We start from the raw sequence: 19195 nt of genomic DNA on the forward strand, positions 1-19195 counted from the left end.
CCACCGGGCCGGCCCTAGAGTTATTTTTATTTGAACTTTTATGTTACTTTTAAATTTCTATTTGTTCAGCCTTTTTATCTTTCTAGCTCAGTTTTTTTTGGATTACAGTTTTTATTGGTTTGTTATTTGATTCTTCTGTTTTCTCTTTGTACTTATTTGGGATTTAAACATTCTAATTTTGTTCTTTTCGTAGTTATTCATGAAATCTCCCATGTATTATTAACTTAAAGTCTGAAGTTAAGCAATATCTTAACCACCTTTGTGATATTGCAAGGACCTTAGAACATTTTAACTTTAGTCCCAGTATTTTAGTTCTTTTGTATTTTTTAAATTCTTTCCTTATTATTATTAATTTTTTTAAATGGTGTGCATGGCTGTGTTCCAATAAAGCATTATTTGTGGACACTGAAATATGTTCACATAATTCTCACCTGTCACAAACACTGTTCTATTAGTTTTTTCCCCCCAATATTTGAAAATGTAAAATTTATTCTTAGCTCACAGGCCACACAAAAACAGGTATTTGGCCCTAGTTTGCCAGCCACTGGATTTCACTGGCCAAAAAGCTAGAAAGGGAACCTGTTTGGTGCTGATCCCAATCTAATCATTCCTGAGCCCAACTTTATTCTCTGACCTTTCTTGTCTCTCTGCTGTCCTTGAGAAGGAGTTTTATGCTGTAGCCATTTCACCCACACCTGAGACACAACCATCTTTTGAACAACCTGCTCCTGGTTGCTGGCATTCTACTAAAGTAGCCTGTATCATGTCAGGAGAAGGCAGAGAATGTGCCCCTGGGGGCTAATAAAGCAAGTGCGCCTGGAAAAACAAACTTGTAGGTTATGTGGGGGTCCTATGTAAACTGGGTAAGAATCCACTCCTGAGTCCCCCACCAGGGACTTCCAGCTAAAGAGGAAAAGAAGAAAGACCTCCATTGACTGCACCAAAACAAAGAGGTTCAATAAATACCTGCCTTTTTGTTTTTATCCACATCCCAGTGACTTGACACAATAGCCAGAGAGAAGTACTTATACCTAGCCTGGCTGGGGAATTGGAGTGCTGGCACATGGAATCTCAAGTCAGATCCCAGAACTGAGCAGGGACAAAGGCCTAGGATGGGAGAGGGAGCCAGTCAGACCCTTAGTCCTCCCTGTTTAGGACTGGGAGCCACAGATGACCCTGTGACCTGGCACTGCCCTGATCTGGGTTTTGAGCCATAGAGGCTCAGTGTCATCTTTAGTCACCAATAGGGTCCTGGTGTCCCCTCGTGCCCCTCGGACCAGGACAGGTAAGCTTTCCTCACTCCATGGTGATGGGAAAATCTTCCACATCTCGGGGGACTGCGCTCTGAAGTTCACGCCTGATTTCGGGAGACAGTTGCGGATGGGGCTGCCGCCGAAGCAGTTCCAGGAGCGCCTCTTTCTGATCTGTTGCCAAGTCTGCCTTGTAGCACTGCACCAAAGTCAGGAGGCACTGGTGCCAGATCACAGGCAGCTCCCGCTTCTCTGTCCAGAACCCCACGAGGTGGAAGACAAGGGCGTCCAGCACCCGGTAGGGCAGTGCATACTTCTTATCCAGCAGCAGTCATAGGAAGATGCTGTTGGCACCACCGTATTCCATCTCAGCAATCTTCAGCATGGCTGCACTGGAGTGCAGCACAGGGATGGAGCACTTGGTGATGATGCTACCCACGATGATGGCTTCCTGGAGGGTACAAGTGCCTGACTCGCACAATGGGATCAGGATCCCTGCAGGAACTCCAGCCCCTCCCTTTGTTCCCTGCCTCTGGGCTTCTACCTTTGAACCAGACTCCAGGCTTGAACAGGGCCTTCTTGAGTGCCATGTAGAGGTGGAAGTTGAGTAGCTTGTATTTGGCAATGTCATCTCGTACCCCGGGAAGCAGGACAAGGTTGTAGAAGTGCTGGGCTATGCATTCCTTCAGGTCAGAGGCGAAAATCCTAGTCTTAATTCTTTCCTTTTTAAAAAACATACTCATTATTTTTTTCTGCTTTTGAAAAAATAACCTTTTATTTGTTTTTTACTTAAATTTTAAAATTTATTATTAGCATATTCATTCTTACAAATCTTGATATTTCTTTATGCCTTTTGCCTGACCTATCACTTCCTAAACCCTCTCCCTCCCTTCGCCTCATCTCTAGTATCCTTAGGTTTGTTCTCTCCTTCCGAAAGTTCAACATATTGTTGTGGTTTTTTCTTTCTTTCTTTTCTTCATTCTTTCCTTCCCTCCCTCCGTCACTCCCTCCCTCCCTCACTCCTGTACTTCCTTACTAGCAGCCAGTTATGAGTGAGAACATGTGGTATTTCTGTTTTCTGTCGCTTATTTCACTTAACATAATTTTCTCTAGACTCCTCCATGTTGCTGCAAATGGAAGAATTTCATTTTTTTATGGCTGAGTAGTAGTCAATTGTGTATATATACCACATTTTCTTTATCCAATCATCTGTTGATGGGCACTTAGGTTGGTTGCATATTTTGGCTATTGTAAATAGAGCTGCAGTGAACATGGGAGTGAAGGTATCCCTTTGACATAATGATTTCCATTCCTTTGGATGTGTATGCAGTAGTGGCATTGCTGGATCATATGGTAGCTCTATCTGTAGTTGTTTGAGAAACCTCCATACTGTTTTCCATATGGCTCTGCTAGTTTAAAGTCCCACAAACAGTGTTGAAGAGATTTTGTATTGGTGGCTGGCTGGTACTGGGATCTGATCCCTTGACCTCGGTGTTATAAGGCTGTGCTATAGCCAACTGGCCAGCCCCTTAAAAACCTTACTCATTATTAATGTTGCTGTTCTTTTATACATGTAACATTCACATGGACTTTCAAAGATGTTTACCATTTTCTTTGATTTCTGCAAGTCCTGGACTCATCTTTCTTCCTGAAATATTTCCTTTAGAAGTCGCTTTATTTCAGGTCTTCTAGTAGAGGATTCTTTCAATTTTTACTTATCTATAAATTTCTTTATTTCAGCCTTGGTGTTCAGAAGTCTGCTGTTCTAATTGTTTTTGTTTGTTTTTTTTTTTGTAGGTGATCATTTCCTCCTACCCCTCATCCCCATCTTTCCTTTTCAGCTGCTTTTTAGTTCTTCTCCTTGTCAATGGTGTTCTGCATTTTAACTACAATGTGTCTAGGCATATATTTCTTTTTGTTTATCTTGCTCAGGATATCTTGTGTTTCCTGAATATTTTGATTCATATTTTTGTATAAGTTTTGGGAAATATACAGCCTTTCTCTACCTAAATATTGCCACCTCTTCATTCTTTCTATTATCTCTTTCTGGGACTCCAATTAGATATATATTATTATGCCCTTTTATTCTATCCATCATATCTTTTAATATCTTTTTTCATATTTTTCTTCTTCTTATCTTGCTGTGCTTCATTCTAGATAATTTCTTGGGCTATTCTTCCTGTTCACTAGTTAATAATTGTGGCTTTTTGTGTGTGTGTGTGTGGTTAATTTGCTGTTTAACTTGTTAATTGAATATTTAATGCTAAATTAATCATTTAATTCCAAATAATCCATTGTTGATCCTTGTGATAATGACCTTTATTTGTTTAAATATTTTATGCATAGCTTTTCTATATTTTGTATCTGAACAAGTTTGATATCTGAAATCTCTGGGAGTTTTAAATGTTTTCTTTTAAATTATTATTTCTACTGACTCTTAGTCATGGTGGCATACCTTCTCATGTGTTTGATTGTCTTTAGTTTTTTGCTCATTAATTAATAATTGGTGAGAGTCATGTAGACCTAAATTGGGGGATTGGGAAACCTTCCTTCAGAGAAGGCTAGTTTCTGCTTCTGGTAGCCAGAGTGCACCCACAATTTGAGACCAGTTGGGTCTCTTCTTGAGAGTCTCTAATCAGAATAGATGTCCCTTCCCTCTCTCATAACACACCTGGTGTAAGGCTTCATTTCCCTAATAATCGTGTTGCTGTAGGCATCTGTCTTTAGACAACCGCACCCCTTTGGGCTGCCTCACGCTCAGCCTTCTGCTCTGCTCAGCTCCTTACTGTTCTTACCAGGGGTTGTGGTTGTTTGTTTTTTAGAGGAGGAACAAGTAGGGGGAGTGGGAATTCAGGTTCAGTTACCTCTCATAACTCTTGTGAGACTTCTTTCTCAAAGAGAGTGTCCTTCCCAGGTTTTAGTTTTAGTTTAGTGAATTGGGGTCCTGCAAATATCTAGTCAGACATAATATAAAAAACCAAGGTTGTTAAACATTTTTAGACTATCCTTGTTCCAAAAATATAAAAAACTAAAATAATACTGAAACTTAGTGTTAAGAAAACTTATTTAATAAAGGTCAGTAGACAAGAATGTAAAGAAGTAAACTGGACAAATTATCCTAATCTTCTGAAAACACATCTAATTATTTGTTTATATTATTTTGAAAGGCTTCAATGAATCCTCCCATGTATAGCTCCTGGAATATTTTTCATGGTTTTATTTTATGTTTTGTCTAGGCTGCTACTGAAGATGAAAACAGCCATGGTCAAGCAAATGGTATTCTCAATGCTCCAAGCCTTGGTTCACCAGTGCGTGTCCGCTCAGAAATTACTCAGCCAGACAGAGATGTTCCACTGGTGCGAAAGTTACGTTCCATCCACAGTTTTGAGCTGGAAAAACGTCTGACACTAGAGCCAAAGCCAGATACTGACAAGTTTCTTGAGATCTGGTATGAAATAGTTTTTCTTTCTTTTTAAAGCTTTTAAGCTACCATCTTTGTTGTTATTATTATTATTGTTATTAATTTCTATTATGTAAAGTCTTGCAAATAAGAAATTCGTGCATTTTTGCAATACTGATTTCATTAAGCTCTCATTTCCATCTATGTTTTTAATTATCATCATCCTGATTCTTAATGTGAATTGTCTTCTAATGTTATTATAAATTCTGTAGTATAGCCTTTGGCTTTGGGAGCTGAGCAGTGGGAGCTGGTAACTTCATAACACTAGGTACAAGTTAAAAGAACATTTTGCATTGACTTTGTTGGAAGGTTATCTCTTCCAAACAACAGTGTAGAGTTAGAGACAGCATAATAAAAATGGCAGTAGTCAGGAATGAAGGGAATACATGTAATTTATGCACAAGGGACAGTCAGTTCAATCAACTTAGTAAAGGCCTTCTATCAATAAGGTGCTGTAGGAAAGTAGATATCAATAAGTTTATCATTCTTGCCCTCAGAGCTCATAATCTACCTAAAGAGAAGGAAGTTGAAACTTTAGAGAGCTATGCATAGATGTTGACTGTAGTTCATGGTTATTAGGCACATTATCCCTACAATAAATTTTGATAACAGAAGAGAGAAATGAAACTTTAAAAAGAGTTTGGGATATATTTATGAATTATAGAAGGCTTCAGTAGTATTAAGTATCTTTTATAGTAGTCATACCCTTCAGTTGTACATTTTTGGTGGCTACTATTGGCAGTGAAATATTAGAAGGACCGTGGATTTGACTAACATGGTAGTTGCTGTGTCCCAAGACAATTCAGCCACTTCTGGCCTAGTCCAATCTCACTTCCACTTTAAACTGTCCTTCACATATGTGTGTTCTTTCTCACATGGCAATCATTCAGTCTCATAGCTCTGTGATGTAAACTTGTGTCTACATGTTGAAATGATCAAAAGGATGGACTAGGTTGAGGCAGTGTTTTAAAGTTTTTGAGTTGTGGCTAATATAGGGAGTAAATATAAGAGCGCAGTAGGGCTAACAGCTTAGTTTGGTAAAGAATTATTCTAACAAAAGAAGGGAACTTAAAAGAGGGCCATGCTGAGGAAAGAGCTGAGCTCCATCTTCCACAGTAGAATTATGGCAGGTGGAGGAGAACATAACCCTGTGAAACTTTCTTTATGCTTTATCTGTATTTTTCTCTCTCATATTCATGTGTTATTATTTCTGCATAGAGCTTACAGGTAATGGAATAATTGTTTCCCTAGAACAATTGATTAACTTCTGTCCATTTCCTTAAGCCTGGAGAAAATGCAGAAAGATTCCAGTGCAGGAAAGGAATCTGTTCTCCCGGCTCTACTTCATAAGCCTTGTGTTCCTGCTGCATCCCGTACTGACCATATTTGGCACTATGATGAAGAATATCTTCCAGATGCCTCTAAACCTGCCTCTGCCAACACCCCTGAGCAGGCAGATGGTGGTGGAAGCAATGGATTTATAGCTGTTAACCTGAGCTCTTGCAAGCAGGAGGTTGATTCCAAAGAATGGGTGATTGTGGACAAAGAACAGGACCTTCAGGATTTTAGGACAAATGAGGCTTTAGGCCATAAAACAACTGCAAGCCCTTCTGATGAGGAGCCTGAAGTGCTTCAAGTCCTGGAGGAATCACATCAAGATGAAAGGCTTCGATTAGGTCCTTGGGCAGAAAATGATCATTTAAAGAAGGAAACCTCAGGTGTGGTCTTGGCACTTTCTGCACGGTGCTCTGCCACTGTTGCTTCAGAACAGTATACAGATAGGCTAGAACTCCAGGCTGGAGTTGCTAGTCAGTTTATTGCAGCAACACCCACAAGTCCAATGGAGGCACAAGCAGAAGGACCCTTTACAGTGGTAAGAAATTTGTTCCTGTCATTATTTTCTGTTATCCCCTTGAGGTGCTATTAAGAAAGGACCAATAGTTGATCAACTAAGATTCTTTAGCAGAGGCCTGAGTTTGGCAAATGGGTATAGGGAGTGATGTTTGGACTAAATTCTATATTCAGCTTCCAATATGAAATTTTTCAAAAAGTGGGGTTTCCTTTCATTATATCAAACTCAATGCATGAAATGTCATTATAACCTACTTTTGGAATAACATTTATAATTAGACCACAAGAACTATCTATGTATGTGTGTATATATAATGCTTTTTTTTAAATTTGTAATTCTAGAGATTTTTATTATACATTTAGTGAGGAAGGTATATATTTAATCATTTGTGGTTTGTTTTTTTACACTGTACACTGTTGCTAGGCCTAAGCCTTTTTATTCCTTATCTTTTTAACCCCCACCCAGAAATTTCTCATATCTTACATTTCTCTTAAACAGTAGTTTTACAGCTTTGATGTCCATTGTTTAAAATGCAGAGTCCCAGTCCTCACTTCCAGAATTTCTGCTTTAGTAAGTCTGGAGGAGAGTGAGCTCAGGAGTCTTCATTTTAACAAGGAGGTGAAGGCAGTTATGATACAGGTCTTATGCAAAGGCACATTTTGAGGAAGCACTACTATTTACTCTTGCTCTTCGGTATACAGCTGGAGATGCCTGCTACCCTGTTATAGTAAGCAGTGATGCCCCTACTGACTGTGTGAGCAGGAAGACCCCCAGAAAAGCCAGAGATGGCCAAACAAAGCCCTGAAAAGCCCGCAGGCAATAAGGAACTGTGTACATAAATCTCAGGCACTCACAGGTACATCTGTCCTTACATGGGTGGGAGTTACCAGGTTTCCTTAAATTCCATAATCATCTAGCAACCCTCCCTTTCACTTTACTAGAGGAAGCATTATTCCCCAAACTGAAATATTTTCTATTAGAACACAATTTCACATGCAGGTGCAAATCAGTGGGAAAAGATACCAACAAAATCTCATTTTGTGTACAGTTCTGTAGGAATTTGCCTGTGCTCCAAACCAGGGAAATAAATGCCTGCCTACTTCTTCCTCAGGGTTAGTTAGTTGGTCTTCGCCTTTTTCCCAGGACTGTTTTATACATTTACACAGGCTGTTCTAAAAGGGCCTAGCGAAGGGAACAAGTTGGGGCTGAAATGTAGCCCAAAATTTGCTTGCCAAAGTGTGCGTCTTGGCACAGGGATATTTCCTCTTTGAAGGGCATCTTTTTCTAAATTGTACAAAGATAGCATGTGGGCTAGAGGCAGTCCTTACTACCTTCCTCCCTTTTTGCCCTATCCCTTTTTCTACCCCACCTTTCCTCTTCCATTCATTCCCTTTTCCACCTTCCCAGGTTCACCTTTTTCTTTTCTTTGACTCTATTAGGTGATGTACTAAGTGCTGTTCAAGCATTTTTCCAACAGCATTCTGGTGTGCGTCCCTTCATAGAGGCTTTCTAAAACCTTTGCTCCATTTCTCCCAGTATGTTTTGCTCCCTCTCATCAATGCTGTTCTGTCCACAAAGATTATTCTCAGGGTTCTCTTACACTATCTGCAATGTTTTTTTAGTCAGGTTGTTATTAGACTTACATTCACGTATTTGATAAATTTGACCTTACTTTCAGATATCTTTACATAAAATTATTTTTCTTAACTGAAAGTTTCTAATAAAATGTCAGGTGCATCACATGTATATTTATTTCTAAGGTATTAAACTTCCCATTTCTTTTATTTTTAGGGGCTTGGGATAAAATATATTTATCTTGATTCTGTTCCTGAGGCTTAAATTGAGAGTTTCCTTTTTCAAAGCAGATGTTATCATTTCACCAACTTAACACAGATACATTAAATAGGGAGCACTGCCAATTAATTTCTCCAGATCTCTTGCAGCTCTAACTTTACACTCTTGCTTGGATGATACGATAAACAATATTATTGTTCTATCTGAATATTTTAAAATAAGACATTCTTATTTTAAATAAGAAACTGAGTTTGTTTGTATTATTCAGGCTTGTTTCTTTTATGTGATGATATGAAGGGGAAATATACTCATATCTCAATCTACAGAAATAGTCAAAGTTAAAGTTTAAATATATGTATTATAAGTATAGTTAATATTAATATGATAAGAACTTCAGGCACTCTTTAGTTCTCTTAATTTCTTAGTGCAGACTTGTGAGCCTTGCTTAAGACTTCCTAAACACATGAAAACTGATTATCAAATAGCCTTTATAAAATTTTTAAATAACGTATTTTGAAAGATGGATAAATTTGCTAGATTGTAAAGAAATTAGTTTGGGGTTAATATTGTAAATCAGATTTTTCCCCAGGGTAAACAGTGATTAAATTGGCCCACTATCAATGATTTCTAAAAAGATGTTGAACAACATGGGTTTACAGGGAGTGAAATAAAACCAAGCTTTGTCTTACAGAAGAAATATTAGGGGCTGGCTGGTTAGCTCAGTCGATTAGAGTATGGTGTTAGAACATCAACGTCAAGGGTTTGTATCCCCATACTGGCCAGCTGCCCCCCAAAAAGAAACATTCTCTACATTTTGATTAGCAAATGGAGAGGCAAAATTAAAGTGGTATAAATGAACAAGTGTAGAGAAGAAAAAGAAAACAACTTGAACCACTTCCAAAGGAGTTCTAACTACTTGTCCAGAATTGTAGTAGCTATAGGAAAGAAAGTGCCTGGATTTAGGTGATGTTGGGTAATCACTGTTGATAGGGAGAATGGACTTGAACAGTGATGTTTGCAATCTTGCAGAATATCAAGGCAGATTGTACATGATCTCTTGGTTCTAGATAGTCCTTTAGAAAGCTTCATTTTCATATTACCTTCAGAAAGAGTATAAATGTGACTGGGGACTAATAATACCACCTACATACTCTAAATTTAGTAGCTTTAAACAACAAACAGTCATAATTTCACATAGTGTCTGGGGTTTAGGATTGCAGGAGTGGCTTAGTTCGGTGGTTCTGGCTTAAGGGTCTCTCATGAGGTTGCTGTCAAGCTGTCAGCCAGGGTTGAAATCATCTTCAGGTTCCACTGGGATGGGAAGATCCACGTCTAAACTCACTCACATAGCTGATGGCAGGCCTCAGATTTTCACTGGCTGTTTGGCCAGAGTCTTTACTTCTTCACCAATTGGTCCTCTCTATACTTGACATGGCATCTGGCTTTCCCAGTGAGTGAGGAGAGAAAGAGACAGAGATAAGGGGACAGAGAACACACCCCCATCACATTAGAAGCCACAGTGTGTTTTATAACCCAGTCTCAGAAGAGGCATATCATCATTTCTGCCTTATTCTGTTGGTAACACAGACCAACCCTGCTGCAGTGTAGCAGGGGATTATACAAGGGTTTGAATACCAGGAGGCAGAGGTCATTGGTGACCACCTTAGAGACCAATTACCTTATTTCCTTACATTTGTGTTTTATAGAATACTTCCATATTTGGTCTTAACAGCAACTCCATGGAACAAACAGAGGGAATATTATTATCCCTCTTTGCACCAAGGGCACCAAGCCTCAGGAAAGGGAAATGATCCGTGAAGAGTCAGATGGCTGATGGACTAGAGTTGGTGTTCTGTTCCTCACACCAGGACATTGTAAACATACTACAGGACTTTCTTCATTGACTTGTTTCTCAAAGATGAGAAGAGAGGGGGTATAAAATAATGCACATAGAGCAGGACCAAAAGAAAGAGTAACAGAATTTTTTATAATCTGTTAGCCAGCATCTGTTGAGAGAATTCCTCTGGTGGTGTTTATAAGAGTACCAAAACCAGTTCTACTAAAATTTAAATTAGAAGTTAATTGCATTGCCTTAATTCTGTTCTTTTCATTTCTTTAGACCTGTTAAGTGTCTGCTAAGTTCCAGGCTTTAGGCTGTACTTAAGGGATAGAAAGTTGACAGCAACCTGTTAGGTTGGCAGTGAAAGCCTACATCTGAACAGATACCTTAAACAACCTGAAGGGATTGTAGTGGAGTTATGTACAGGAATGAGGACACAGAAAAATCTGCCTAGGACTGATGAGTGCGATTCTGGGTATTTTTATTTTCTAATTTGTTTTACAGTGGTGAAGATGCATTCCTTTCATAATTATGGAGGAAAGAAAAACTAAACATCTTTCTGGGAAGGTTAAAGAACACTTCGAAAATAAGCAGACTGAATAATGACTAAGTTTGCTGGAAAAGGATATGAGAGTGTCAGGCAAAGAGAATAGCATGTGCAAAGGCCCAGAGGCTTGAAGCACCAGTGTTCAGGGTATTTAAATAAATGATCCAGAAATGTTAAGTAAAAGAAAGAGACTGAAGACAAGCTGTACGAGGTAAGGTTATGGTATGAAGGGCCTTGCTGGCCATGCTGAGAGATGGGAAAAGAAACCATTGCACCATTAAGGAAGGAGAGCAACTTGCTCTTTGACAGCAGGATAGTGGAGAATGGGCTGGGGCAGCAGTGAGGAGGCTTTGGCAGTAGTCCAGGCAAATGTGATGAGGGCCTGAACTGTGAAAATTTCAGTGAAAGTTGGAGAGATGTTTCAGTGGTACAACTTATTTGAAATAGTAGCTCCATGTGGTTTTCCTAGGGAGGTATGTTTCACCTGTTTGGGGCCCTTGTATAAACTGTGTGAAAGCTCATGGAGTTACTCAGAGCCCTCATTGAAATAGGAATGATCCATAGATGTATTAATAGTTGTATACTTTAATAATGTGAAAAGGTGAAGACTTTTTGGATTGATTGCCACCTGATTAACTTATTAAAATGAATTTTTCAGGAGAGTTGAATGCATGTACATTAACTGGGCACGGCCAAATGTCCTCTGCTGACCATAGATTCCTATTTTTGACCTGGAAAATTGGGTCATTATAATCATAGAAAGTTGTTTTTTGTTTTTTGGTTTTTTTTGCTATGAGATTACATCTCTGGAATGATCTTTGATAGTATAATTCAATCTATGTATAGTCAGAAAAAACTAGAGATTAAATAGAATGCATTGGGCAGTGAAGAAAACCCATTTTGTAAAGTGTTCAAATATAGACTGGACTTCCACTTTGGAGAGGTTTCATGGGAGGAACCCAAGCATTCAATGGTTGATTCACTCTATTAAGCATCTACTATGTATCAGATACTGTGTGAGGTACTGAAAAGCCCAGTGAGTCACCTCACTGCTTTTGAGGGTCTTCAGTCTAGTAAAGAAACACAGTTTAAATGTTATAGGTGCTATGGTAGAAATCTATAGGTGATGGAATCTGGACTAGATTTATCCCTAAAGTATCCCTCAATATTGCACGAAGGGGCTAGAAAACTGACTGTTAAATCCTGTAGACGTATATGTAATATGTAATTACATTCCTGTCAAGAAATATTTTTATTTTAGTCCATCTTTTTTAGGATTTCTATTCCTTGGGTGTGAGTTGTAGCTTGCTTATGATTTTTAGTACCCCTACAAAATTTTTATAGTTGCAACCCCCTTAAACAGACATTAACTATTAATAATGAGTGACATGTCTCTGGGGAGTGAGATAACAAGGGAAGGGAAAAAGCAACTTTTACTTTTCATTTACTTTGGTCTTGAGGCTTTAGGTTTTCAGTTTTACCCACCTCTGTAGCAAAGACTGCTGCTGCCCTCGGCATTCTTCCCCTCTCCCTTACTCCCTCTCACCCCGCAATCCACCCAAATAGACCAAACAACTATGTAGCAATACTTCAGCATGAGTAACTAACATACATGCAGATAGAGTAAGCAATATGTGTAAAGAGTGGGAGATAGCATTATGGCCTCTTAATATTCAAATGCTACCACTGCTGTGGACTGCTTTTTATATGAGGGGTCTTCAAAAAGTTCATGGGAAGATTTGTATTATCTTTCAGTTCTATTTTTCCATGAATTGTGAACTACCCTAGTAGAAATTAAAATTTGGTACATAAAATCATGGTTCAATAATAGTGCTTTAGTTTTATTCATAATTTTCAACACTTGTATAAATTGTTATAGAAAGATGCTTTAAACAAAAGAAGTCTCTATTGGGATTTGAATGGCCCATAGAAATTCAGATGCTTAAAATTTAATTTTTTAATAGGCCAGGAATTTGTTTCTATAACTCAATTATTCTTGGCTGTAATAGGATCCAATAAATTATTCTATCTCTACCTCTTCTAAATTATTTGTCTTTGTCAATAAACCGAAATGAGATATGGATATTTTGTATACCACATACCTTTCATTTGTAAGAAAGGCTATTTGGTATGAATGTTGAATTTTCCAAAGTTTTTCATCTTAGTAGCATTAGAATCTTGAATGGGAGAAAAGTAAAAGGATAATATGTAAGTTGAAATGCAAGTGTTAGTTGATTTGCAGTTCATTGTCTTTTGCTAGTGGCCAGTTCTAAAGTGGAGTGACTGGAAAATAATGAGACTGCTTTATCTGAACCATAAAGTAATGAGACTGATGTTAGTAACACTTAGTACTAGGTGTTAATAAAAATAAGAAAATATGAAAGAAATGGAAAATATCAATGTTATTTTATAATTCTGTAGAAATGTATACATGATACAATTAGAGATCTGAACAAAGGAAATGCCTTAAATGTTTGTGAATTATAGAAATTAAAGACATAAAAGATGCATATGGCTTACTGGCAGATCAATTATTTAGTCCATTTATACAGAGTCCCAAGTATGGGAATTGCTTTTGTGTCTTTATAGTTTAAGGTTAAGAAAGCTATTTTTAGCTACACTTAGAAGTAGCTCTCTCTTCTCTGAATTCAACTATTGATTCTGGGTTTTCTCCTTTTACCTTGTCAAATAATGTTTTGCAGACTTGGTTTCTCAGACTTTATTTGAGAGTGTGCAGTACATGTCAGTAGGCTATGCTGTGCTGTGCACGACTTTCAAAATCCTGAAGTGTTATCCATGCATTTTCTTGGATGTGTTTTTCCTTATTTGTGAATTTGTATCAATAATAGTACCCAATTGGGCCGGCCTGTGGCTCACTCGAGAGAGTGCGGTGCTAATAACACCAAGGCCACGGGTTCGGATCCCATATATAGGGATGGCCGGTTTGCTCACTGGGTGAGCATGGTGCTGACAACACCAAGTCAAGGGTTAAGATCCCCTTACCAGTCATCTTTAAAAAAAAAACTAATAATAATAATAGTACCCAATTGGGCCGGCCTGTGGCTCACTCGAGAGAGTGCGGTGCTAATAACACCAAGGCCATGGGTTCGGATCCCATATATAGGGATGGCCGGTTTGCTCACTGGGTGAGCATGGTGCTGACAACACCAAGTCAAGGGTTAAGATCCCCTTACCAGTCATCTTTAAAAAAAAAAATAATAATAATAATAGTACCCAATTTAAATATAGGAAAGCCATGAAATGGAATTTGTCAATGATTTTAGGACAATTTTATAAAACTTAAAGTGCTATGGAAATATCATATGAGAGTAATTTATGTACAGTTTATTTTAATTACTCAGAATCTTCAAGAAAACAAATTCTCCTGTCTGTTGGTTCATATATATGAATATTTTCTATATACAAGATTGTCATTCCTTTTTTCATACCACACATATACATAGATATGTATCCTGAATCTGAAATGAATTAATCTCAGAACTGCAGAAGTTAACCCTAGCTTTAATCTCAGAAGACCAGTGGAGTATTATTTTATTTTTTTGGCGTCTGTCTAGTATGGGATCCAAACTCTTGACCTTGGTGTTACCAGCACCATGCTCTAACCAAGTGAGCAACTGGCCAGCCCTTATGTATTATTTTTGTAAACACTGCTGAGTTCATTTTGGCAGACGTACTTAGAATTACATAAAATGATAAGTTGACTACTATTGGCTTATTTTGAATGTAGGTATTCATCTCCCTTGTTATTTGGCATTTAATATCATTTCACACCTGCTTTTCTTATCACAGTCACTCTTGGGTCTTAAAAAGTAAATTTTGAAAAGTGAATTACTATAAATTTTAGATTTGAATATCATTTAAAAAATCTAGACCGGCTGGCCAGTTAGCTCACTTAGTTAGAGTGTGGTGCTGATAACACCAAGGTTAAGGGTTTGGATCCCACTACTGGCCCGCCAAAAACAACAACAACAAAAGTATACACACACACACACATGCTAGAAAAAATTTATATGTACATCCATGCATTAGAAAATACCATCTGCCTGAATGTATTTTGGAATATTTAAAGAAAGGTACAAGTATGAGGTGGCATCCAGAATGGTAACAGCACCAATTCAACTTCGTGCTTTTCCCCACGATCATTCTATGTCTGGGCTGTTGCGAGTGTTCATATCTGAACCCAAATAGTCTGTCTTTGATTAATCTGAAAAATCCTCAGGGCCCTGGTTCTATTTGGGAGCTATTCTAGAAAGTTAGTTAGGTGTTTTCTCCCTGGGCTGGGCTTAAGACAGGCTTTACATGTCTATAAACCTAATCATATTCCTGACACAAAGTGAGATAGATCTAAACACCTTAGCTGACTTTGGAACCATACCGATTTCTTGGTGTCTTTGGACTAGAGATTGAATCTAAACAAAATCTCCCGTGACTGTTCCAAATCCATTTTATTTTGAATTCAGACCAATTTCTATAGTCTTCCTAGAACTTAATGGGTTTCATTAAGTAATTTGAGCTTACTTGATTTGTCAAAAAGGCTTTTTTCCTTACCAGTTTATGTAGTTATTTTCAGCCTCCTTACATGTCACTCTTTAACAGATGTGAAGATGTGGAAAATTTAGGTGTCTTAAGAAAGGACATTCTTATTAGATATTGAATCTTTTCACATAGAATTGAAATGACCTCAGTGGAAGGATGTTAGAATTTCACTTATCTTAGGCTTGATCTTAAAAAATTAGAGAAGACATGAAATATTACATGAAGTATCTTTGTATGTCTTTGCTTATAGGAAGATATAATATTCCTAACATTGATAGATTGAATTTAGATAGAATTTATGGGAGACAACAAAATGCATGGAAATTGGGGGTTTTTCAATTAACAATTATTTGCCAATAATTTTTTTCTATAATCCTGTATCTGGACACTGGCAGGAAATACATGGCACACTGAAAGGGAGTTAAAGAGAACTTAATGAAAGGAACTTTTTACAGATGTGTGGGCAGAGTTAAGAGAACCAACAGGACCAGCAATAGGGAGGAATCCATTCCTACCATGAGTCCCCAAATGGTAAGGGGCAGTTAGTTGAACTTGATGGGAGTCATGACTGTTGAAAGAGGGGCCACATGATAGAAGCTGTGGCCAGGATGGTGGAATGTAGCCACCACCAAAACTGCAGTCCCTCAGGAAGTAAGCAGGGAGAATCATTACCCTGTCCTCTCTTTCCTCCCATCTTCTGATTCTCTGTCAGTGCCGCCCATTGGGCAAATCTAACAAGAAATCAGAAAGCAACACAGCTAGGATGGTGCAGTCTGTAGAAATCAGTCTTCCAGAGCACAGAGCATGCTACAGAAAGAGCAGGAATGAACCTAGAGGGAGACTGTTCTGTACAGTTCCTGAGTAGAGGAGCTTGAGTGTCATTCATTTTTATTCAGAATTTCTCTTTCTTAGTATGAGTTAAACAAATCTGTTCAACATGTGTGTTACTCTTATAAATTAGAATTTGAGGTGCTGAATTTCAAATCGTGCATCTTCACTGATATTCCATATAATTGCGCTTTATTCCTGCCCCCCCTCCCCCTCCAGATTACAATTCCTAGACCTTCTGTGGCATCTACACAGTCGACTTCAGGAAGCTTTCACTATGGTCAGCAGCCAGAGAAGAAAGATCTTCAGCCCATGGAGCCCACTGTGGAGCTTTATTCTCCAAGAGAGAACTTCTCTGGCTTGGTTGTGACAGAGGGTGAACCTCCTAGTGGAGGAAGCAGAACTGATTTGGGGCTTCAGATAGAGCACATTGGTCATGACATGTTACCCAGTATTAGAGAGAGTGGCAAATCTCAAGACTTGGGACCAAAAGACCTACCTGACCATAGTAGATTGGTTGTGAGAGAATTTGAGAATCTTCCTGGGGAGACTGAAGAGAAAAGCATTCTTCTAGGGTCAGATGATGAAGATGAGAAGTTAAGTAAAGGGCAACATTGTATTGAAATCTCCCCTCTCCCAGGAGATTTGGTAACTGTGGAAAGGGATCACTTACCTGCTGCTGAAACTCTTGATGTGCTGAAGACACAGACTTTTAGTGTGGTGCCAAATCAAGACAAAAATCATGAGATAATGAAGCTTCTGGCAGTTGGAACTTCAGAAACTTCTCCAAGAGTCATTGATCCACATGTTGAAGGACAGATAGGCCAGGTGGCAGCAATGCAAAAAAGTAAGATATCTAAGGATGATGACATCAAGAGTGAAGATTTGCCAGGTCGTCAAGGAGACCTCTCTACTTTTTTGCACCAAGAGGGTAAGAGAGAGAAAATTGCCCCTAGAAATGGAGAACTATTTCATTGTGTTTCAGAGAATGAACATGGCCCCCCAACTCGAAAGGATGTGGTTAGGTCATCCTTTGTAAGTAGACATAGCCGAATCCCTGTTTTAGCACAAGAGATAGACTCAACTTTTGAATCATCCTCTCCAGTCTCTGCAAAAGAAAAGCTCCTCCAAAAGAAAGCTTACCAGCCAGACCTAGTCAAACTTCTGATGGAAAAAAGGCAATTTAAGAATTTCCTTGGTGACCTCTCAAGTGCCTCTGATAAACTGTTGGATGAGAAGAAACTAGCTACTGTTCCTGTTCCCTTTTCTGGGGAGGAAGTCTCCACTCCCTTTTCAAGACTGGCAGTAGATTCTCACCTGAGTAGGTCAGCTGAAGATAGCTTTCTGTCACCTATCATCTCCCAGTCCAAAAAGAGCAAAATTCCAAGGCCAGTTTCATGGGTCAACTCAGATCAAGTCAGTAGCTTAACTTCATCTCAGTTCTTGCCTCGGCCACCACCAGGAAAGCCACCCATGAGGCCTGGAGTAGAAGCCAGGTAATGCTGTGTGCCGTCCCTATGTTAAGTATGTAACGTTATTTTATATCTGCTTTATTGTACTATGTCAGTGGTATCATTTCTTTGTAGTCTGCTTCTGAGCCACTGCTTTCTTTCCTGCCTTTCCCAGGCCTTATAGCATAATGCAGTGGAAGTGGTCAGATTAATTCAGATTAATATCTTTTTCTAATTTTTTTTTTCCTTTTTTGTCTTTTTTACTGACCGGTAACGGGATCGCAACCCTCGGTGTTGCGTCCGCACTGCACTCAGCCAGTGAGCGGGAACCGGTCTCCACATGGGATCTGAACCCTCGGCGGGAGCGCCGCCACGCTCCCAAGCGGCGCACTCTCCAGTGTGCCACCGGGCCGGCCCCATTTTTTTTTTTTCTAATTTTTTCATTGTGATAAAATACACATAATGTAAAATTTACCATCTTAACCTTTTTAAGTGTACAGTTCAGTGGTATTAAGTACATTCATTTTGCTGTGCAGTCATCACCACCATCCATCTCCATAACTTTTTTCATCTTAAAAACTGACACTCTATACCCATTAAACAATAAGTCCCCATTCCTCCCCACCCCCCAGGTACGGGCAACCACTAAATGTACTTTCTGTCTCTATGATTTTTACTACTCTAAGTACCTCAAATAAGTAGAATTATACAGTATTTGTCATTTTGTGACTGGCTTATTTTACTTAGCATAGTGTCTTCAAGGATCATTCATGTTGTAGAATGTTTCAGAATTTCCTTCCTATTAAGGCTGACATAAGGAAGGACTTCTGTCATTTTGGTATTTCTTTTCTACATGACTTATAGCTTTTGCCTCTCCTTTCCTGCATCATTGTCTTCTTTTGTGTTTAGTTGATTTTTTGTAGTGAAACATTTAAATTACATTCTCATTTCCTTTAGTGTATATTCTATAGCTATTTTCTTTGTGCTTACTATGGGGATTACATTTAACATCCTAAAGTTAAAACACTCTAATTTGGATTTATAGCAGCCTAACTTCAATAACATACAAAAACTGTGCTCCTTTATATCTACATCCCCACTCCTTTCAGTTGTTAATGTCACAGAATTTTATCTTTATACATTGTGAGCCCAAAGACATAAAATAATAATTTAAAAACTGCATTAGTCTCATAAATTATGTAGAAAACAGAATGTGGAGTTACAAACCAGAGTTAGAATAATGCTAGCTTTTAGACTAATAATTACTTTTTAAAAAAAGAATTAAATCATGCAGAAAACAAAAAGTGGAGTTATAAACCGTTGCTACAATAATACTAGCTTTTATAATTGCCTATGTATTTACCTTTATTGTGATCTTTATTTTTTCATAGGGCTTTGAGTTACTGTCTAGAGTCCTTTCATTTCAACTTGCAGGACTCCCCTTACATTTCTTACAAGGCAGGTCTGATGGTAACGAACTCCTTCACCTTTTATCTGGGAATGTCTTAATTTCTCCCTCACTTTTGAAGGACAGTTTTTTTTTTTTTGTCTTTTTTCGTGTCCGGCAACGGATCGCAACCCTCAGTGTCGCACCCGGACCGGACCGGGACCGGCAA

General features: G+C 38.5%; 1 protein-coding gene across 1 annotated transcript in view; it reads left to right on the forward strand.

Moving 5' to 3' along the window:
• TTBK2 (tau tubulin kinase 2) overlaps window positions 1-19195 on the forward strand; it is a 105149-nt gene that overhangs the window by 79026 nt on the left and 6928 nt on the right. Inside the window, exons 10-12 of the mRNA XM_008587607.1 lie at window positions 4487-4698; window positions 5995-6583; window positions 16348-17624. Coding sequence (XP_008585829.1) covers window positions 4487-4698; window positions 5995-6583; window positions 16348-17624 — 2078 coding nt within the window. The remainder of the gene's footprint in view (window positions 1-4486; window positions 4699-5994; window positions 6584-16347; window positions 17625-19195) is intronic.

The sequence above is a fragment of the Galeopterus variegatus genome, unplaced genomic scaffold, assembly GCF_000696425.1.
Source record: "Galeopterus variegatus unplaced genomic scaffold, G_variegatus-3.0.2 Scaffold4465, whole genome shotgun sequence".
NCBI lineage: Eukaryota > Metazoa > Chordata > Mammalia > Dermoptera > Cynocephalidae > Galeopterus > Galeopterus variegatus.